The 23,425-nt window shown below is 38.3% G+C and overlaps 2 protein-coding genes across 10 annotated transcripts in view; one reads left to right on the forward strand and one right to left on the reverse strand.

Moving 5' to 3' along the window:
* VASH2 (vasohibin 2) overlaps nt 1-3,278 on the forward strand; it is a 39,854-nt gene extending 36,576 nt beyond the window's left edge. For all 3 annotated transcript variants that reach the window (XM_087858081.1, XM_045787880.2, XM_045787881.2), the window contains one exon: nt 239-3,278. In XM_087858081.1, coding sequence (XP_087714207.1) covers nt 239-311 — 73 coding nt within the window. In that variant the 3' untranslated portion in view covers nt 312-3,278. The remainder of the gene's footprint in view (nt 1-238) is intronic.
* Nucleotides 3,279-3,560: 282 nt separating this feature from the next.
* ANGEL2 (angel homolog 2) lies at nt 3,561-21,663 on the reverse strand. 7 transcript variants are annotated; one of them, XM_045787874.2, is made up of 9 exons: nt 21,409-21,607; nt 18,919-19,244; nt 14,107-14,363; nt 13,375-13,444; nt 11,644-12,065; nt 10,601-10,727; nt 10,129-10,186; nt 7,814-7,977; nt 3,561-6,001 (listed from the first exon to the last, which is right to left on the reverse strand). In XM_045787874.2, exons 1-9 carry the CDS (start codon nt 21,465-21,467, stop codon nt 5,850-5,852), a joined length of 1,635 nt encoding a protein of 544 aa, XP_045643830.1. In that variant the 5' UTR covers nt 21,468-21,607; the 3' UTR covers nt 3,561-5,849. The 7 variants fall into 7 exon arrangements, with proteins under 7 accessions (XP_045643830.1, XP_045643834.1, XP_045643832.1 ...); XM_045787878.2 differs by having other exon boundaries at nt 21,450-21,587; XM_045787876.2 differs by lacking the exon at nt 21,409-21,607 and adding an exon at nt 21,255-21,381.
* Between the last annotated feature and the right edge of the window lie 1,762 nt (nt 21,664-23,425).

Genomic DNA, 23,425 nt, shown 5'->3' on the forward strand with positions numbered 1-23,425 from the left:
TTCGGCAACCTGTGTTTTTTTTCAACTCTACATTGAAAAGCCTGTGAAAATGTTCCCTACATCCCGTTAAAGTGGACTTGAGAACACAAGGTCAAGCTGGGGACCAAGGCTGGAGGTGGGGGGGCTGGGAGCAAGCATCTGAAGGGTCAAGAGAATGAAGTCGAGTTCTCTGAATCAAATACTAAGTGATCTTTCTCTATCCCAACCCCCTCCCCCACCACCTTCCTTTGACCCTTAGGCCTGCACTGCCTGAAAAGAAGGTGGCTGACCTCAGCACGCTGAATGAGGTGGGCTACCAAATCCGAATTTAGGCAAGCCATATCAGCCGGCAAGAGGGCTTCCGTGGTGCTTCTCTCTGCACTTTACCCCAGCATCTTCAGGAGGAACGGCAACTATTTATTGAGAACCTGTGGATTTTATTTTTAAGGATTCACTTGGACACGGAATCTGAGTGGGTGGTAACAACTAATGTTGAAATTCACCAAGGGGCCACCACGAAAAGGTTGAAGTAAGAAACCCCACTGGGGTTGGACTGTCCCCCTCACTACAGATAGAAAGGGTAATACGTAACTGTAGTTTTCTATCTTCCCATTGACCTACTTTTGTTTACTTGCTTTTGAACGTGATGCCTCCTCACCAGTAGTAAATATTACTGAAACCCTCCCTCCCACTTTTGATATAGTAAGGTAACTCAGCCAGTATTAATGTCTTTTTTCAGCAATAACAGAGGCAAAGATTGGTGGGATTTTTTTTTAAGCAGTCAATATTACCTCAGCATCTTGACATCAGATATGCAAACTTAATGGTGGTTTTTTTTTTTTTTAATTCTATTTGTATTGTTTCCCCAATATTTCCAATGGGGATCTCCATAAAGTTTGGACTTTTTTCCTGGTGCACACGTAATAGGATTTAAGGTATTATATCAAGTGTTTTACTAAACAGCACTGAAATTCTTCTGGCAATACGGGAAACTATTTTCAGGACCTTGGAGTTACTTCCTTCTTACTCTTTCTTAAAGCATTCACTGACAGCGGGTTTTGTTCTTTCAAAACAAAAAGCACGTTCAGAAGGTAGTCTGTGTTCTGTCACTAACATTTAAACTTTGCAAACTCCAGCAAAAAAAGCACAAGAGGTCTTGGCAGTGTGACACAAATTTAGCAGTATTGCAATCACCTCTGACAATCACAAACTCAGAAAGCAGAGGCCAGGAGCGAACCAGTCTTCAGAGTCTTGAGAACCAGATAACCTTTCTGTTCACATTTCATCTGATTTTTTAACTCTGAGCCAGGCCTTGATTCTGAAGGACTCACTGTTGTCAGAGAGGTGTTCTGATGTCTTATATTAAGACCAGATGTGGCACGGTGTGATCACCTTCCAGTCCCTTGCTTTTAAGGACCACTTCATGACATTTAGGAATTGCTATTGGAAAATGCGGTGAATTAGAGAAGCAGAACCTTTTTTTAAATGGAAAAGTCTTCAGGTAAGAAAATGGAAAAGTCTAAGGTGTTCCACCTTAGAGCGTGATGGAGTCCATGAAGGAGTGTGAGTACTTGTGTGGCTTCTGACTGCAGACCGCACAGAGGAGCTCTACCTGCCACGTCTGTACGTTATCCACGTCACGAGTATGCTTGTTTCATCTGTTATTGCTCAGTGGTCGTGCTGACTCATGAGACCAACTTGCATGTAAGTGATGTCTTCTAGTCAACAGAAGTGTTATTTCAGTTGTCAGGGCTTCCTCTCTGGCTCTCTTTGCCTGAAGGTGAGTTTAGAAAGGGGAGCAGAAAAATAATCTGCTCACTGAGATTCTTTACCAATATAACCACTGAAGGTGACGTCCTCCCTTGGCCACGTGCGCAGGAGCTCACTTTATGCCAGAACTCAATGGCGTTCATGGAAAGTGGTATTTTCTTGAAAAAGAAGGAAGTGTAGTGTCCTTTACATGAAAAGGACCAAACATCTCAATTAGATTAAAATACAGAAGTTAAAACTTCTGAATTTAATCACTTTCTTTAAGAATAGTATTATCAGTTCAAGATGTATCTTTGTATCTTTTCGTAAGGCAAACTCGTTTGGAGCCTCACGGCCACATGGACTGAAATATTTGAATTAGTCAATTCATTCTTGTTCTAAAACACTACTGATTTAGCTTTCTCTATGAAAAACAATATATATGTATCTTATGTTTGTCAATCTGAAACTTTAAGTCTCTAATAAGTATACAACTTAAAACACTGCGGTCATTCTAAGAGCTTGGAATAGGATTTTCCAAGTATTACTTAAGTACTGTCCCATCCAAAACATAGAATGTCATTAGCTGCACGGCCTCTTGTTTCCCACACAGAAGGGTAAGAGAATAGGAACACGGACTGTTCTAATATGCTGACGTATAAGCCTTAAAACTGCCAGCTGGTTTGGTGATTCAATTAGTAACCTGATTTTTTTTCCACTCACTTCTTGATTTTAAGATTCAGTCCCCCAGAGCAAGGGTTAATCACAGAAACATGAAAAGTAATTTAAATGCCTATGGAATTATGTTGATTTCTAAAAGATTTGAGAAAGGCACCAAACTCTTAAATTCTAGTGCAGGAATTTAATTAAAATGATATTAACGCAAAAACAGAACCAAACCATGACATGATTTACCCGCTCCCCCAAACTGATGTTAAAACTGGCTATTATTCAAAAGATAAAACTATGAGATGATCTGAATCTAGTTTCTAAAGTTATTAATGCAAGAGAAATTTTATGCTTAAGCCATTATGGGGGATATATGCAAAGTTTAAATGGATGACAGAAATCTTGATTTTAGACTCCATGTTGTGCTGTTTTGAGTACACTTTATTTCAGAAAGTGATATTTAGTATTTTCTATACACTTTGAAATCATGAGCATTTCACTTTTTCTAAGTCAATTATTTCATAAGGATTTTATTAATAGATATTGGTAAATAGAACTTTGGAAATCTTACTTCTGTATTCTTACTATACCCGAGGCTTTTGTAAGCTATAGTTTTATGTACAACCTTGTACAGTTTTTTTGACACATAATTCAGAATCTTGTTTATTCTCTTGGACTTTGTTCTGGCCAATACATTTTTTTTTAAAACTTTAAGGAAAACTGTGATTGTTTTAGTGGGTATTTTTCTAAGTAAAGGCAAACTTGTATAATGGTATTTTAGAGAATGCCAGATAAGTGCATGTTTCAAGTTAATGTTTTTCTCATCACTTGTATGTTTATACACAGCATGGGACTTTAATAAAACCATCCTGGAAACTTAAGGATTGTTTTTCTTCCAAAAATGTAAGACGGTGTGATTTATTTTTTTCTTGCCCTTTTACTACATACTTGTCCTAGTAAATGCATTTATCCCTCCCTCATCCTTGTCTTCTTCCACAATTCAGACTCTGTACTCAGCACTCTTCTGTTTTGCCACATCTGATCTCACTTACATTTTAGCACCACCCTAAGTAACACAGGCTTAGGGTAATGAAATAGCTTAGAAGGGGCAACAGCCCAGCACACACACTTAGCGCGCCTACCACAAACTCTCCAGGCACAGGTGCACCAGAGTAATAATTTATTAGGTGATTCACAGAGACAAAGTGCAAATAACTTGACTTCTCTGTTTCCCCAACCCCTTGAACTCTCTGGATCTCTAACCTGGTTTTTTAGGAAAGCAAAGGGTTAAAAAGCAGACAGTTGCTAAATCCCCCCCCCCAAAGGACAAGATTTCAAACATGCATATTATCTTGATCTCAAAAGGTATAGTAAAGCCAACATTTCTTACTCCATAGCATCTCTTTCCATTTTAAAACTTGGCCAGTACAGCCCTTCAGACTAGGGGTGATTTGGCTTCAGCAATTAACCAGATTTAAATGCTTTTGGCAGGTAAATACAAGGGTCCAACAAAGTTATCAATTCTTCTGACCAAAAAGAGTAAAGACAAGTGGGTAGTTAATTGTAGTGGAGCTTTAAAAACCTGTGAGAAGGTTGTTACATGGACCCTTTGGCCTCCAGTTCACAAAATACTATTATGTCCTAAAGGCTACAGTGGAAAGCATTTTTATGGATTAACTCTACAAAGTGAAGCATGTGAAAAGGGCCTAAAATCAATATTTTGATCAGGACATAAAAAATCAAATTTTCACAGACATTTTCAGAGATGTTAGTTTAGCAACAATGACCTACACACAAAGTTATCTGTTAATAAACTCACATAACACAAAGCAGTAATTAATGAACTTTCATTTTTCTCTCCCCAATATTAAAAGGGATTAATGATACTATTATTTGATGATGACAATATCTGCTAATTAGAACATACAATATTCTGCAAACTGTTACTAGAAAATGTGGAAAATCTTAGAACTACAGTTAATACTGTAAGTAAAAACCCAAAAAAGTGAGAAATTAAACATTTAAAAATACTTGCTTATTGTGATTTTTAGTAGGTAAATCCTTATAACCCACATGCCTTGTTCAGGTAGTCATTTGATTTCTTTTCTTAAAAAATAACTGTAGTAAATATACTTTAGTACAAAAACCTTTAAAGTCCAGGACCTGGAGTAACAACTGCTTTCTAATTTAAGATGAGGCGTTCTCTGAAGAACACCCGTTGTAAAAATTTTTATAATTCAGTATAATTGTATATAAAATTACTACTTAGTAAAAATGGACATAATTCTTTGATCCTAATGTCTAAAAAAGAGGACATGGTCACTTTTTCTGTTTTAAAATGTTTGCTCCAAATACTCACAGAGCGCCAACTATGGGACTCACTAGACCTGCTCTTAACCACTTTACCAAAAAATGTCAGCACCCCCCACACTGCTGCCTCATTATAAAAGAAAACAGTAACATCTTAGAAACAAAACCACTAAGACGGTTAAAATTACTACTTAAGAGTATTACATCTCCAAGTGGGTATCTCCCCACTAGTTCTGTGGGCTTCCTAAAGATCTGAGGCAAAACCAAAAGAATCTTATAGCTGCCACTTTCTTCTAAAGATAAGCTTCCTAATAAAATAAATTTCCCCAGAATTGGTTAAGAAAAATAAAGTCTCTCCCCCAACCCAGGGATCTCTTCTTGAAACTGAAGAGAAAAAAGAAAATAAACAAACAAACTGGAAGGGAAACAAAGGCGTTCTAACCCAGTCTCTGCCTCTCTCAGGCATGCCGGAATGGTCTGTCTGTCACAGGATGGAAAGAGGGCGTGTGTGAAGCACCTCACCTACTAGTTCCAGTGACCTACATCTCCCAAAAAAATGCAGACATAGCACACGGCTCAGGAGAGTAATAAGATGGATTAAGCAATCTGTACAATTGTAGAAAGCACTATCAAGCCCTCTCAAAACCACACTAAAATGGTTGGTTGGACACTTGTGAGTGATTTCTGAGATGAACTAATTAGGACTCAACAAACAGATGGTCCTCACAATGAAACCAGGCCTTCTGGAAGGGAAACGAGCTGTGGTTCTCAAGAACTCAAAGATACTTTGGATCCACCGTAAAGCTTGCCAAAAATATCAACTGAAATTCTTTACTAACTAAAGAAGATGCACTGTATTTAAAAATCACTGTCAATTTTACTGAGATGTAGAATAAAAAATATTTACAACTCTTTTACAATAAGGAGCGTTTAGACCTCACTTGTCAGGAAAATATTTTTTCGGTATTACAAAGAAAATTGTTGTAAACTTGTTTCTTCTGACCTCTGTCTCAAGCATTTAACATAACCTCTTCAGAAACTCCACGGTGCAAAAATAAACATGCAAACTCTCAAGAAATATTTTACATTTTTTGAAAAAGAATATAAATTGGAAAGAAAAGTATGTATGTAATCAAGAAGAGTCACAGCTCAAGTCTGAACTTAGCCAATAAAGGGAGATGATCTGAAGAATTATTTTCATTTGGAAGTCCGTTAACCGTCCATAAGTCTTGTTCCGTAAGGAGTGATAGTCTGGCCAGAAGTTTCAAGCCACCAACCAGAGCCACTTCAGCTCCTGCATTAAGGAAACACATGTTTAGTGAAACTGTGTCAACAGGTTATTGTAAATTAATCATACAAGTCCCTTTTTGAACAATGATACAGAACTTCAAAATCGTCGGGAGTTTAAAGGGAAACAGCTTTTAGAATATGATTCAATTTCATACTGAGACCTAATTATAGTTCTCAGACACACAAGTTTCAGATTTTTTTTTTCTGGTTCAGATTTTTTTTTTGTTTTGAGTTCTGCAAATAATCTTTAGAAGAAAATACCAGTGTAATACTTAAGTATGTTAAAAGTAATGTGAGGGGTGCCTGGGTGGCTCAGTCAGTTAAGCATCTAACTGGATCAGGTCATGTTCTGAGGGCTGAGACTGAAACCTCCGCTGGGGCTCCACTCTCAGCAGGGAGCCTGCTTGTCCCTCTTCCTCTCCCTCTGCCTCTGCCCCAACTTGTGCACGCTCTCTCTCTCAAATAAATAAAATCTTTAAAAACCAATAAAAATAAAAAAACAAAAAATAAAGTAACTTGAGGGGTGGCTGGGTGGTCCAGTTGGTTGAGTGTTCGACTCTTGGTTTTGGCTCAGGTGGTGATTTTGGGATTGTGGGGTCAGCCACAATAGGCTCCAAGCTCAGTGCAGAGTCTGCTCGGGACCCTCTCTCTCTCTGCCACTCCCCCCACCTCCACGCTCACGCACATACTCTCTCTAAAATAAATAAATCTTAAAAAAAAAAAAGTAATTTGAGATTGACAACTACATAAGAAATTCATCAACTACTCCATAGTTGTATAAACCAGACAGACCCAGCCACGGCTGAGTAGGAAGTTTGTTAGGTGACTGGAGAATAGATTAGTATACTCTGGTTCCCGAGTCTGTGCTCACAGTAAGAGGGCCCGCTGCTAACAGCAACATTTGAGGTGCCAGTCCATGGCACACTCCCGCCACCTAGTGAGCACTTACAGCATGGCAACCATCAGACCCTGACTACAAATTCAAAGCAGCTAACATATTTCATAGTTGATCTAGTTGGGGAGGGGTAAGCCATTTCCTGAGTGGTACTAATAAGGTTATCCTCAGCAGGAAGGAAAACACAACCTGAAGAGAAAAGGAGAAAAGGAAAGCACAAAAGAAAAAAAAGGAAAGAAAGAAAAGAAAAGGGAGAATCAGAAAAGACAAAACAGCTGTCCATATTTTGGATTTGTGACGTTTTCCGCATGATATTTTCTGACTTCCAGTCATTTTAAACTACATTTTCTTCTCCAGATTAAATCCTTTGGTTAATATTTAAAACCATACTTTCACTGAATCATGCAAGGAAAAGTGTTTTATCACCTCTGTTTTTGAAACCACATATTCATATAATGGACTTCTCTTTTCAGAAAGATCCAATATTCTAGAGTCGACATGACAAAACTGTCTATTGCTGGCAATATAAGCAAGGTCCTCTGATGAAGGCAGCATGCCTTAGTAAAATTTAAGTACAAAACTCTCTGTTTTGCTGTCACACACACACACACCCCCCCAGTAAATTTATAGTAAGTAAAACCAAAGGACAGTATGAGAGACCCATAACTCAGAAGCTGACTGGAACTGGAAGGGGGAGCCAAGGATATCATTCTTAGGCAATAATTCGCTTTGAGGTGCTTCACTGCCTCCATGTTTTGCAGGTGATTAACTGATTTACTCAAATACATTACCAATTTCAAAATATTTTTAACTTTTAAATTTAGAACTTCACCTAGATGTTTAGCTGACTTCCTCGACCTCAGCCCTGAGGTTGGAGTTACCGTCTTCTCAAGCACAGTGTAAGAATCCTGCATTCTTTACCTGGCTGCCTGGCAACATCTTCCTTTTCAGCAGAATAGAAAATATAATCCACAGTTATGGCACTTCGGGAATGACAAGTGGTCACTTCTGGAATTCCAGTGTCAGGAAAATAATGTGAATAAACAGATGACAAGCTGAAATGGTGCTGTAAATTTGAAGATAATCTAAATTGAAAAGAAAAATAGCTTAGCATCCATAAAGTTTTTCTTGATTTTCAGAATCCTTCCTGTTTAAAGCACTTTCTCATTTAATTTCCAGACAAAGCCAGACATTCAGACAAACTTTATTTAAACAGACCACATCACAACTTGGCATTCTTTTATTCCTCTGGTGATATCCAAAACCCATTAACAAGGCTGTGATATGTGGGGTAAAAGCTCAATTATTAACATATTAATATGATTTATTATTTATGATGTGGTTTATTATTATTAATAAAACATATCTGAGAGCCTGCACTTCCTAATAAATATGTATTTTAAAACAATTTATAAGTTATTTGTTGTATTTTTAAGAAAGAAAAAGTGGCCTTTATGAATGTTACGTAGAAGCCACCAGAGTTTTGATGTCAGAGAGGCTATATTTTTCTACGATTATTCTTGCTACGACATATCAGATAATTTTGTACTGCATCTTAAAACAGCTTCTATAATGGTTTATATTTATCTCACGTTAAATACATGTGATGTACTAAAGAGTTTAAAAATCATTTCCAATAAACACATCTTAAAGTTTAAAGATCTTTTAATTGTGAAAAAAATTTTTTTTAAACTTTTAAAAATTCAACATTTAACAAATATCCACTAAGTTTTAGGCACCATCTTAGGTGCTTACGATAGACACATAAAGATGCCTTTTAAAGAGCTCAATGTCAAAGAACAAAGGTTATTCTTTCAAAATGCCCTTACTTTCCAGTTTTAGCAACGTTTTATGTCTAAGGACTTATATTTACAATATTATTAAATGTAAAATAGGTTTCCCGCAAACTGTTCTCTTACTATAAATCTTTTGGTTTATAGATATAAGCGTTGCATATAAGCACACTACATTTATATATGCTTAAAAGTATCTTTTCTTATACCTCATTTTGTTATAAAAAGATTTTAGAATTACTCAAAACACAGTATTTGTTGGGTTTGCCTTTTTATTAATCTTACTCAGGGAGGGCGCCTGGGTGGCTCAGTTAAGGGTCTGCCTTTGGCTCAGGTCACGCTCCCAGGGTCCTGGGATCCAGTCCTGTATCCAGTTCCCTGCTCAGCAGGGAGTCTGCTTCTCCCTCTACCCTTCCCCTCTGCTCGTCATCTCTCTCTTTCTCAAATAAACAAAATCTTTCAAAAAAAATCTTGGGGAAATTTTTACTGTATTTGAAAGGTTTAATCATGAATTTTTAAATATTCTTTTTTAAAAATTCAAAAAATGTTGCTTCCTATCTTACTAGGTTCTTGTACATGAGATGATATTTTCTCAATACAAAGTATACAAAATAAAATAAGACCGAGAAGAAAGCAGATAAAATGAATAAGAGGGGATTCTAATTTGGTCCCTAAATATAAATGTTAAAACAAAAATTAAAACAAATAAAAGAGCCACAATATAAAATCAAAACATTTTAAGAATCTCCGAAAGAGACAAGATTTCAATCTCCATCCTGCTATATTCACATACATCTGCTTCTCAACCATAGCCCCAAATATTCATGCTTCTTTAATAATAAGGAGTCCAGGGCACCTTCACCCCTCCACCTTTGGTAACTTTTCTCTGTAGTTCAAGAGATATAAATATTTATGTAAACTATATAATTTAAATATAAATACTTATACTGGCATATTCTTTTTTGGATCAATTCTCCTACAGATTGTTTTGAGATCTAGTAAGTCAAAGGAGGCTAAGCATCCTCCTGAAATCTGAAAGGTATTTTCCTGTAATCTTGACCTTTGTTTAAACATGTAATAGCAATATATTTCAGAGTTCTAGCTGCTCCAGGTCCATGGACAGGTTCTTTGCTTTAAATAACACTGTTTAAGCCCTTACTATGAATCAAACATCAAGCTTTCCATGCTTTTCTCATGTAATCCTCCCAACCATCCGAAGCATAGATAAGGAAACCGAATCTCAGAGATGTTAAGTTTCTTGCTCAGAATCACACAGCTAAAATGGAACACGGTTAGGAACTCAGGTCTATTTGAGTTAGGAGCCATCATTCTTCACCAGCATGGAAAAACACCTTTTTCATTTTTTATCCAAGTGATTTTTGAGAAACGATTTTTTGCCCAACTAAAGTCAGTAAATGTCTACTGTTACTTTCCAGAACTCACTTTTCAGCTGTCACTAGGACCTCTGTTTTGTCCAGCTCTGTCTGTGTCAGGTCACTGTCTATAAGAACAAAGAAGAACATATTAAACTATTCAATATACTGTTCTGTTCTAGTTTGCAATAGAATAGTCCCCTTATTCTAGGAATGATATTCAAGACATGTCTAGTTTCAATAGATGCCTAAAGTTAAACGTTCCATCAGGGAACCTTTATGTTTTGATGGTCTCCATAATTAGCAAAACTGAAATGAAAACATTTCCAAAGCAACATGCGAGTAACTCATGCAGATAATTTTGGAAGGTCAACTTAAGAATGGTAAATTTAGAATTCATTAAGAAAAGGAATAAGCAGGTATCATGTTTTTATATATGAATATTCATCCCTGAGATGTTACCCCTTGAAAAATTTCGTTTGATGTCTTCAAATGGAACACTATTATCAAGGAGACTGCCCAAATGTACTGCAAACACTTACCTGTCTTCTCTACCTTTGGTAAGTGCCGTACCTCATACACACAGTCCTGTGAGATACCTAGGTTTGGGGGCCAGATTGGAATAGATAAAATTCTTTGTCCCCGTGAAGACTGTTCCTGGCCAGATACCTAAACAAAATTTCAACAGGTTATCTTAAGTAAATAGATTTTAAATAGTTTATGTATTGAAAAGTTTATGTCTTAAATAAGAGGAAATCCAAGAATGGTATGTATTACCCTTTATTCATCCTAGTAAGTGATTATTTGTGCTTATGACATCTTGTTGAAATACAATTCAGAAAGCAGTTATTATTTACATAAAAATGGCAATATTCTCCTTTCCTGTACATGTCATTCTAATTGGCACATTTATATGATCTATTACCTTGGACTAATACTGCCCCTCCTTTTTTGCTACCTGCAATTATATTAATATAAAATGTATATAAAATACTAAGTGAGATCAACTCTTACAAAATTTTAAAACTATCGCTCAAACCTCAGTGGTGGAGAGCTTATTTTGGTTAAAATCCTGAAGATCAAATGATCTGAAGTAAGCAACAGAAAGCACAATGAAGATAAAACATGAGAGAAGTATGGGATATAGTCAGCTAAGAAATTAAAATGTTTACCATTATGGAAAGGAAAATGTACATAATAAAGAAATATTAAGTTACTCTTTTGCCAACTATAGTGCCCACATCCAACATTCAAAATTCTGTTATACCCCATTATGAGAAGTAGCTTATTTATGAAGGATTAATGTCCATCAATGCTTTTATTTTTCTTCTTCTCCCTCATTTTGGATTTTTTGCTGCCTGCCAATTCCTCCAAGCAGAATGTTGCCATGAATAGATGGAAAAGATGAAATTCAACCAAGCGAGCATCATTACTCATTACTAGTTGGGGAACATCAGCATAACTTGGTAAAGCGAGGGTCCCAGGTCATCCAAGGTTTTCAAACAGCCATGTAATGAGTATCCTCACACTACAATGAACAGAGAGACTAAGTCCGCCTCCTAATAATGATGAAGCAAGCACTTACCTTGCCGATGGCAAGTCCTTCATAATTCAATTTTCCTTCCTTTATAAAACTATAGAGCGGAGAACCAGGAACAGAATTAAAGTCACCACACATAATGATAGGGCAGAAGCTGCCATCTTTCTGATGGGCAACACTGGAAATCTCTGCCAGAAGCATTGCCAATTGGGTCAACTTAATATCTCCTCGCCTTGGGTTATACAACAGATGTGTGTTAGCTACACAGATCACAGGAGAGGCAGCACTCGGAATTTTGGGCTGCAAGAGTAACACTAATCCAACATTGTCTCTGTCCAACAGAGGAACGTCACGGCGGTAGAATTCCACTGGGTTCACTGATAAGAGTGAAAACTTGGAATGTTTGAAGCATATGGCACAGCCATCAGGTTTCCTTCCGGTCCGCATCTTGTATTCACAGTGATAACCTATGAGGAAGAAAGAAAATTAACATGGGGACTGCCATATAAATATATATGGCAAAACACAGCTCTCCTAATATCTCTTGTCAAAGTGGATTCTCCAAAGCACTAATAATGCAGGATGTTAAGTGTGGGACTGGGTCTAGGTCCTAGGAATGGGTCTCTTTACTGGCAGACTTCAGTCTTAAATACGCTAATGTATGATCATGCTCTCATTTCCATCCTAGGAAAAGTCATGACAAAGACAGTAAGGTCTTATGATAACCTACACCCTCCCAGCCCCCTCTCTGACCTCTCTGCCTCTGACTCTTCCTTGCTTGCTCTACTCCACACACACTTCACCACATGCCTTTGGGCACTTCTGGCTCAGGGCCTTTGCTTTGCTATTTCCATTGTCTGGAAGGCTCTAGGCATGGCTCGTTCCTTCACCTCCTTGAAGTCTCTGCTCAAATGTTACCTTCTCTGGTTGTTTAAAATTGAAACCTGACCCATTCTACTTTCCTGCTTTTGTCCAAAATTATCATTACTTCATATGCTATTTAAGTATTTCTTTGGTTTATTATCAGCCTTTCTCCACCAGAATGTAGGCTCCCCAAGGACAGAGACTTCTTACCCTTTGGCTCACTGCTAGAGCACAGCCTAGACTAGTGCACAGGATACAGCAGGCATTCAAAAAATATGTGCTCAGGAATGAATGCAAAGTAGGCAGCATTTCTTAAATAGATGAACTGTTTCTCGAAGTGTTCATTCATCAAACAGGTTTTTAGCTTCTACTCATTTGTTACTGGTAGACACTGGTGTTATAATGATGAATCAGACAGAATGGTCCCTGATATGGAACTCAGAAACTTAGGGGTCTAGTGGTGGGTAGAACAACTCCTGGAAAGGAATCCATTAAGAGATTCTTACATACTTTTCTGTCTGAATTAAAATTATATATCAAGGGAGGCCTGGTTGCTGCAGTTGGCCGAGTGTCTTGACTCTTGGTTTTGGCTGATGTTGTGATCTCAGGAGTGTGGGATCGAGCCCCACAGCAGGCTCAGCGTGGAGCCTGCTTAAGAGTCTCTCTCCTTCTGCCCCAAACCCCCAAAAGAAATAAATCTTAAAAAAATAATAATAATAAATAAAATTATATATCAACCCAAAAGTTCCCACTTAAAATACCTCAATCTTTTTCCTGACCTTTTGAAATGGGTATTAAGTTTTTTCAAAATTAAGATTTTTTTGCCTAAATACACCATACATCTTTGTTAGCACATTAACAATACACAAATCTTTCTCAGTAAATTGGGCTAAAATAAAGGTCACATTGTACCCAAAGATTCCAAACTTGGCCTGATCTCTGCTCCATAATGATCTTCTTGAACTTCTTGCAAACAAAGTACCTTGGAAGAAAAAAATGGCTTGAATTAAAACAGAGAGCAAATATGAATTTTCTGATGCTTTCATCTTTAAAAACAGGCTTCTAAAATTCTAAAAACCTAACGAAAGTTGAAATAAAAAGACATAATGCTTTTTTCTTAAGACTACCAAATTAATATCTCTAGATTTGATCAGTCCCCAAAAACTTGGCCTTTAATTACATGAAGCTCTCTCTCTTACTATCCAAAACTGGAATTTCCCAAAAGAGGTATTTTAAATTTATATGTTGAGATATTTTTCCTGAATTACAATGTTCACCAATACTAAATCCTTCTAGTCCTTTCTTAAGGTGATTTCTTTCAATGTATGTAGATTTTTACAGGCATGACTTACATTTCAAATCAATAGGAATACTTACTGAATATTTAATACACTGCCAGTCCCTGTCTCAAAACTGATGGGCAAGCAGAACTTCCTGGGTCTTTTTTGAAAATTCAATGATTATTTATACTAACAGCCATTAGCAAATGACTCTTTGGAAGTCATGACGCATTGTTATAAACTGTTCCATCACTGCATTTAAAACCATCTTCCCTTCCTACCCCACAAACAAAAGGGATAAAACCATTTAGTTCACGAATGACCTTTTCTTATGGGAAGAATTCTGATGATATTCTGCACTTACATCTGCATCAAAGTGTTTAATTTCTTTCAGAATATTAGGAAACCTAAAACTCCAGTGTAAAACTGGCCGCCGGCAGTGTCTATACAGGTGTGAATTGTCTTCCAATAAATCTTGTGAAAGTATATTATAGGACATCACTGAAAAGTCGAACTTGTTATCACTGTCTTCACATTTGGGGTCAACATTTTTGTCTCCTAGGATCTTCGTCTTGTCTTTGTTATGGTTACATATATATTCCCAGTGTCGTTGTATTGTGCCTGTTAAAATATATTGAACAAAATATAAATAATTAATGAAAAACAGATGAAATATCACCTTGCATGTAAGTTATTTCTTGCCTTTTAAAAATTCCCGCAAGCAATGAACAGAATGTTTTCCCCTAGGAAATGGCAACACAGCACTAAGAAACTAGAAGTTGTCATCAAATCGATTACAAAGGCAGTACAGTGATATAATGACTGACCAGCAGGTATAAAACAAGTTTAAAAGATCTAGCAAGTCATTTTGGAGACTGAGAGAGTGTTAATAAAGCTAAGACTGTATAGTTTCTCACTTACTTATGGCTAAGAAGTGGCTCTGCCAGACATGCTCAGCAGTTTCCTAACCAGGATAATATACAGTTGACCACTGAACAATGCAGGGGCAGAGGGGAAGGTTAAGGGCACTGTGCAGCTAAAAATCCACATAAAACTGCTGACTCCTTCAAAACTTAACTACTAATAGCCTATGGTTGACTGGAAGCCTTACCAACAACATAAACAGTAGATTAACACATAACTTGTCTATTATACGTATTTTATACTGTATTCTTACAATAAAGTAAGCTAAAGAAAAGAAAATGTTATTAAGAAAATCATAAAGAAAATACATTTACAGTACTGTACCGTACTTATCAAAAAAGTACACGTTTAAGTGGACCCACGCAGTTAGACTGTTGTTCAAGGGTCAACTGTATTTGTATGTCACAGTTGGCTTTTCAATAAGATGATTTCACACCATAGTTTATTTCCTATTAGTAAGATAAGATTATCAAATGATTAAGTTCTAGAAATGACTCATCTCAGAACTCTGGTTTAGACATGAATGGTATATGATGGCAATATATGGAAGTGGTATTTAATGGAACAATGCAGACAAAATGAACAAAAGATATCTTTTTAATGTACACCAAAGCAAAAGTTAAAGATACCATAGTTGTAGAATGCTAGTAAATGACAAGGGCTGGTTGAAGAACCTAGCATGCAGCAACCAGGAACGTGTGATGGTTTACATTCTGCAAAGACACGTGTACCCTGACAGTGATGAAAAGACAATCAAAAAGCATGAGATTTCGCAAATATAGGCAGTCTTCGACTTAGAAATGACCTACAAACACACACACAAATATACATACATACACCCCTTTGATCTTGTCTCCCTCACCCCACTGAAGGAGGACACTCTTACTGCCATAGAAGCCATGAGGAAAAATGTGGAACTTCTAGAGAATCTATGAGCTCAACAGAAGGGGAAAACAAGAAATGGGAAGAACTTGGGAGAACAGATTTGGAGATCAATTTTCAAGCATGATTAAATTTACAGGAAACACCTCAGCCCTAGAATATCTCCCTTTTCCTGCCTGAAGTTTTCACTTTACTGGATTACAATGCCTAAGATTCTACCAATTAAAAATTAAATTGAGGAAAAATAATTCTATACACAGGGGAAAAAAAAGACCAAAAGGAAATGTACTGGTATTTTTAAGAGCAGTTATCTCCGAGTGGAAGGACTGTGGTGATTTTTCTAAATCTTCCACAATGATGATATATTCATAATCAGAGTATCAATATACTCCATGAAAATGCCAATAGAGTGAAATTTAAAAATACCCTCTGGTAAACGAGTTTAGTAAGATTGCTTTCCTCAAAATCTAAATGCTGATAGTGGCTGCACGGAGGGAATAGACATTTTGACCAGAGGCTAGAAGAGGAAGATCATTTTTATGAATAGTGAGGTCTGGGTGGAACAGGGGTGTTGGAGACTTACGATACCATGAAGGTACTAAGAGCCTGAGGAGAAGGGTGAAGAAAAAAAGGTGGATGGAAAGAAAACCAAACTAAACAAAAGCCCTCCAGGATTATAGAACTTAGCCTGGAGCTTGTCCTATGTTCAGGAAAGGGACGGAAAAACTATCCCCTTCTGTATCCTTCACTAAACATGGAGAATCCTACCTGCAAAGGCCCAGAACTACAGCTAATTGCACGGACTCCACAGGACTACTCTGAGATTTGTAACAGTTTCCATGGGGAAAACGGAAATGGATGGTGAACAACTGACTCTCAAGAACTAATTACCTAGAACACAATTCATTCATAAATTGGGGACTGTCTATGATGGTTTTAGCCACAAATCAGTCTTCATAGGTATATGAGCTGCAAAGGGCTCTAGTCATGCAAACAAAATACAAGCTACCATCACAAAGTTACAGCACTATCCTGCTGTCACCACCACATTAAAATATGAAAGATGAAGGTCCAGAGAAGTTGTTGATATTTTCTTGTAAAATATGTATATGTAAGGGCATTGAGATTGTATTGTCCGGACAAGTGTCTGTAAGCCAACTCTTTTTGCAATTCCATTTTTGAAATAACTGAAATCATGAGATTACCTAATTAACAGAGTGGCTTTCAAACTTCTAGACCTTGTACAACTCTTTGACATTACTTTTCATGTCATGACCATCAACTCCTGGTATCCTGGGGCTGGGACGATGGCATATAAATACATATTTTCTCCTGACCACATTTGCTTTTAATAAACATACAGAAATGTGTTTGAATGCTAGGGTTCCATGGAAGACAACTTGAAGACGACTTTTAGAGACGACCATCTTTGGCCTTCATAGACTTCACAACATAAATTCACACTACAAAAGCTTATATACCTTCCATGTCAGGAGGAACAAGGTGATCACAGCAGAGAAGACAGATGAATCAAAGAAAGTAAGCAATAGGCCTGATCAGGTTTTTAGGGTGCCTAATTAAAAAGTCATAATTGTGTCACACAAATCCTTCAAATGCCACTTTAAAGTGACAGGCAAGTTAGAAGGCTGTTCTCTTGATGGAAAAGTATTAGTGAGTTATCGGAAGTCACAAATATGGCTTAACGAAGAGCATTTTCCTTATTCACAACACCTAGGAAGAATGGACATATAAAGAGTCAGGTCGCAATCAAAGTTTATCAGTATGTAAATGTAATCCCCCATCTGTTAAAGGGAAAACACCACCACCAGGATTTTCTGAGTACCTACTATGAAGCCGACAATGTATTAGGCACTTTGACATGTCTCATTTCATCCTCAACAGGCTTTCAAAGCAGGCATTATTTCACACTAGGAAACCAAGGAGCAGAGAGGTTCCCTAACCTGTCCAAGTCCACACAATTAGTGGTGGAGCGGAATGAGAGCAGGGAGCCGTTCCGGAGCCCATGTTTACTTTAGTACGCCACAGCTCCGCTGAGAGCACACCAGATTTACAAAAGGCTAAACCAGAGAGTAGTGTGCTGACCTGATGAACAACGGATACGGGAATGAAAAGCAATCTCATGTCATCATACAGCCCTAGACTTATAGATAATGGATTGATTGTTCTTAGAAACCTAATTTTAATGCCTCTAACACCTTTCATTCATTCAAATATTTGTTGATGAACACATGCTGTGATCAAGTATTATACCAATAGATTTTCACTCCCAGTGCTTAAAATTTCTACTCAAATGTGTAGCAGAATTTCTACTTAAAAGAGCACTAACTTCGAGCTAACCTTCTAGCTCTCACTTCCAAGTGAGACTCACTTTGAGTGTTTTCCTTTGACAAACTTCTGTGAGCTCCCTACACATTAACACCTACACGGTCTATTTCCAAGTATCGTCAGAGGAATTCTCTTCACTGAAAACCATTGCTCAGTAAGAAAGATAACTCAAAATTCTACTTAGATAATTCATATATACTTTGGGGGAGGAGCAGGGCTGGCAGCACAAAGGGAGTCTTGTGAATTATTTGGAGTAAAAAGAATATGACAAAACTAGAAAAGATCAACATATTTAGAAAAAAACTGTTTCTCAAAGTTCAATAAGAGGTCATTCCCTTATTAACAGATAAAACTTTCCCCAGTCTCTCAAGGTTATATCAATAGAATCCACTATGAGAAATATACTGAATAAGCTAAAATCTTATTCTGTAAGAAAATATCTTTCATTTATGATTGCATCTATTTAAGAATATCCTTTTGTCTTACATAAAAAAGCCAGCATTAAACTGGCTGGCACAGTTGCTACAGCACGCAATTTTTGATCTTGGGGTTGTCTGAGTTCCACGTTGGATGTGGAGATTACTTAAAAATAACATCTTCAAAAAAATAAATAAATAATAAAAACATGAAATTTAATTTTTTAAATAGATATGTGGACTCCCTAAAACATATACCAATTTCTAGGAAGTCTAAGAACCTCTGTTTTAAAAACAATGGATTTGATAATTATTCTTAAGTTAGACTTAATGTTTTACTTAGTCGTACATTCCTTCCCAACCTTATTCTCTCTAGATATAGTTCCTTCTATATTTACTGCCAGAAATACACAATAAAAGATAAAAATAGATATAAAGACCTAATTTTAAAAAATCATTTCCTTTTTCCTAATGGAAAACTATTGGCTGAAAATAAATACTAAACCCCTCCAAAATCTGGAGGAGTTTTTAAGGATTATTAGATAGTAAAGTTTCAATAATTCTACAGCTTCTGTCTATTTCTGCACCAAGATAAATGTCACCTTTACCTTGGTGTTTTCTTCGTTTTGATGAAGGCTCATCTCCCTCAGAGTTCATGATGTAACTAGAGAGATGAATCAAAGAGGTCTGGCTCAGGTTGTCAGGTCTCCAGTTCCAGTACTGAAACGGAGTTCTAGACTCAAACAAACAAGGTGGTCTCCAATTTAGTGAAAAATGCCTACTACTGAAGTATGGGTAAGGAACACGAGAATAATGTCCAGGCCACCTCATACAACTAGAAATATGTCTGTTCCAGCAACACCTTTGCAGATTCTCCCACGGTGTCGTCCAATCTCTGCCCAGACTCTTCTGGTGATGGGGTAACATGGGGTATCTAAAAGAAATAAATACACTCCTTGAGGCACCACTATTTGTTCAGCTATAGTACCCAAAATCCAAATCTGTTTCCTCAAGGGAAGATAATGTCTAATATTTAAAATCTGACTTCTAAATCATGAAGGATGGTTGAGGGGGAACAGCCATGATTTAATTATTAGTAGCAACATCTCAAAACTCTCTCTAAACACCTATGAATGGTATTCGAAATACTTAACATAGAATCCACCAGCCTCCCAAAATACCACACACACTTCAAAAAGTCCTCAGTTCACCTGAGAGATTAACCAACCATCAAACTGGTTTTCAGAGTAGCTTTCTCATATCAAATAAACTCTATGGATCCATAAAATCCACAGCAAATGTAATACTTGATTCAATATGGAACACTTAAGCTGAGTACAATTAAAGCGACTCTCTCCTCCAACTTGGGTTTGGGGTAGAAACATGTTTCTGAACAGTTTTTTACACCAAGATTACATATTTCCGAACATTTGTATAGCTAAGAAAACAAAAACCTATCACAACTTCACAAAACTACCTCTCTTGCTAATCAGTAGGTGGATAATTTATTTTTCCATCTTTTTTTTATTTTTTTAAGGCATGCCTCTCCTTGAGGGAAATGAAATGGGATAGCCACTACTTATTAATAATTCACCAATACTTCAAACCCAACAGCACCAATTTACTGATCATCCAAAATATCTCCAAAGTAGTGTTATCATTAACTTGAATAGTTATGTTGCTCTTGGGCTCTCTTAAGAAACAATGCAACTTAAGCACCATTTTCTTACCATACTACTCTGGCCAAATTTTGGATTCAGAGGACTTCTATCCTTTCCCAGAATTCATTAAAGGTGCACTTTCACGATAGTGTTAATAATGTCTACTTCTACCACCAAAGAAATTTTGCTTAAACTGTATTTACTGTTATTTGATTTTTATACATTCATTTTAAAGGCATTTAAATTTTTTATGATGTATTTTTGTTGTTTAAGCATTCTCAAATTGTTCTTTAAGTTCAGCTTAATTGTAAATCTTTAAAGGCATGACATGTCCTATTCTGCTTTGCAACAACTCTGAAAGCCAAAGAGATTTAGGTGCTTGCTCCAGACGCTTTCTATCCTAATAGAATACCATATTGAAATACAATTCTCGCCCTACAAAACTTATTCTCTATATATGCAGTTACTTATATAGATGTCTTTTTCTCAAGATGATGACCTCCTTCAAGGCCAGAGCTTTCTTATTAATTTTAATCCCGGTCTCTCCCCAAGTGCCTAGCACAGTGCCTGGCACACAGCTGGTACTCAGGAAAACATTGTTGAACTGAGTTATCATCAAGCCCCGGACTACAGGAGATTAAAACCAGATCCCCATAATTTATATAATAATTAATACAGTGTTGTGTTTCCCAGGTGCGGTACACCAGTCCGTTTCACATGGTACACAATTAAACTTTTTGATTTTTCACATCTAAGTATTTATTAGGAAAAACCCATAATGAGTACGTCAAACCCAAGATTTCGTGGATACTGCTTAGGGCGACGCTAATATAGGCAGCATTACTGAAGTGCTTTTTTTTTTTAAATGAGTCAATTTCAAGAAAAAATGTAGTACACACCAGTGTGGAACGAGAATTTGCTAACAACCGTAAAGGCTGGCATACAAATGACTGAAGTGTGAGAGACACTGACACCAGAAACAACAAACCCCTGGACGTGCGTGCGCCGCACGCGCCCCCCTCGGGGTCAGGCCACCCCCGGACCTACGGCGGACCGGCAGTCTCCCCGCCGACGCTCAGCACCCAGTGGGAGCTGAGGGCTGGGAGGAGGCCGGCGATCGGGGGGCTCGGGTGGGCTCGGGGGCAGGGCAGGGCAGGGGAAATGGGCCGGGTCTCCAAGGCCCAGCCAGGTCGGGTAGGCACGACCCTGCCGGCGACCGATAGCCCCGGGCCCAGCCCGGACCCCGTCCGCCGAACGCCCCGCCGGCTGCGTGCCGGGTTTACCTATCCCTCGGGGTCTCCGGAGGCTCGTCCCGGCGGCACCGCCGCCCGGACCCTCTTCCTCCTCCTTCCTCCCCCAGCCCGCCCCGCCCCGGGTTAACCCGGGCCGCCCGCCCCCGCTCCTCCCTCCTCCCTCCTGCCACCCAGCCCTACTGACCGGCCTCTCCCCACCACACAGCGGCCGTAGCCCCTCCTCACACAGCGCCACGCTTCCATCTTCCCCTCCGCGGGCGTCCAATTCCCAGGCTCCGGGCTCAACCTCAACCTTTACGCCCGATCCGGCGGCCCAAAGCACCAGGGGTTCCCCATCACTAGACGTCGGGACTCCCGGCCCGGCTGCAAGGCATGCTGGGAGGCTCAGGCTCGCCCGCCGCCAAGTCCCCATCTTGCGCCGCGAAAGACTCCGAATTGCTTCAACCCCGAATTGCGTTCAGGTAGCATGCGCAGAGTGTGGAGAAGCCCGCGCAGCCATTTCGGATTAGGGCAAACACCTGACCTCTCTCTTAAAGATACAAGAACTAAACTAAGGGCTAAAGGGCTTTATGAAGGCTACCGGAGGGTACGGGGTGGTTGACTGCGTGAGAGCTAAGAAGAAAAAAAATATGTTTTAGCGTATTTTTATGATGTTCTTGGGAGATGCAAAAGGCGGATGCCCAAGGTGGGGAAATACCATTCTCTGTGTCCCCGTAGAACTGTGGTACCAGGGATTTTTGCAGTTAATTTTGAGGGAACACATCCACGGGGGTCACTTTTAAGTGTATGCGTGTGTCCTGTGTGTCTTTCCTCAAATTTAGTATAGGACGCTAGGTTATTGGAAAGCATTACTTAAGCGGAGACCATTCCGAGAGAGATAGAGACAGAGACAGAGAGAGAAACTGAGGAAGAAGGAAGAATAAACTGGGGAGGGGGAAAGGGTACTGGAAGGCAGAATCACTGTTTTTGTAGGCTCTGGTGGAAATACAGGGGTTCCCGTGAGCCTCTGGTTACATTTTAGTCACCTAATCGGTACATAACATAACATAACAGCACTACAACTTAGGCATGAGTGAAGCTTATCTAACCCACGTATTTTCTCTGCAAGTCACCTCACGGACGTGCTTAGCAACACTAGACAGCACTTCAGAACTGCACTTGGGGGGCCACTTTAAACAGCAGAATCACCAACAAAAAGCACAAAAATGTGAAATGCATGGTACTAAATAGACTGTGAAGAGGACACTTGTTTATAGTGTGAGAGCTGAAACGAGGGCAAGCTTTGTTTCCTTCAGCCTCACCTGGGAACATGCAGGTTGGACAATTAAATTTTTCACCACTCCGCATGAATGATTGCAGAAGCATCTGAGGGGGCACCTGGGTGGCTCAGTCCGTTAAGCATCAGACTCTTGATTTGGGCTCAGGTCATAATCTCAGGGTTGTGAAATTGAGCCTCCAAGCTGAGTGTGGAGTCTGCGTAAGATTCCCTCTCTCTCTGTCTTAAAAAAAAAAAAAAAGAAAAGGCACTTGCAAGTATTGATTTTTAGAGTTACAGATACATTTTAGTATATAGGCAAAATTCATGAATACATAATGCACGAATAGTGCTGGTCAGATGTATTTCTATTTTATGCAGCCCTATTTTCTGGTTGCACTCAAAATTTTGCAGTTTATTAAATGTATTGACTGGTATCTTGTATGTCTTACCTCTGTAATAAGATAGTAAGTATCTCATGAGCAAGGATGATGACCCATTATTTTCAAAATTTACCCCACCTAGTGCTGTGCTAAGTACACAACAGATTGTAGATAAGACATTTTTGAATGACTGATTAACACAGGACCAGAATTAGAGCAGATCTGAGAATGAAGAGAAACTTCTCTCTCTAATACATCTTATAACCTCTGGTTTGTGATGTGTAAGGAGAAATGTAGCACTTTGAAATAATTAAAAAAGAGATTAATGGATGTTAGAATGTTGGAGTTTGGAGGATTGTCTGATCCTAAAAGATACTCACCTTTATCGTGAATGACTGTTTTAGAATTCTGTAGTGATTAATGTTAACTTGTTGAGAACTGATGGTAATTCAAATGATTATTATCTACGAACATGTGAATGAGTTCTATTCAATGGGGGGGAGAACTTTCCTCCTCTGTAGAAAAGCCAGTTTTGCCTCCATTTGCAAGGTCAATATTACTGA

The sequence above is a fragment of the Ursus americanus genome, chromosome 2, assembly GCF_024610735.1.
Source record: "Ursus americanus isolate L20-20 chromosome 2, mUrsAme1.1.p, whole genome shotgun sequence".
Classification (NCBI taxonomy): Eukaryota; Metazoa; Chordata; class Mammalia; order Carnivora; family Ursidae; genus Ursus; species Ursus americanus.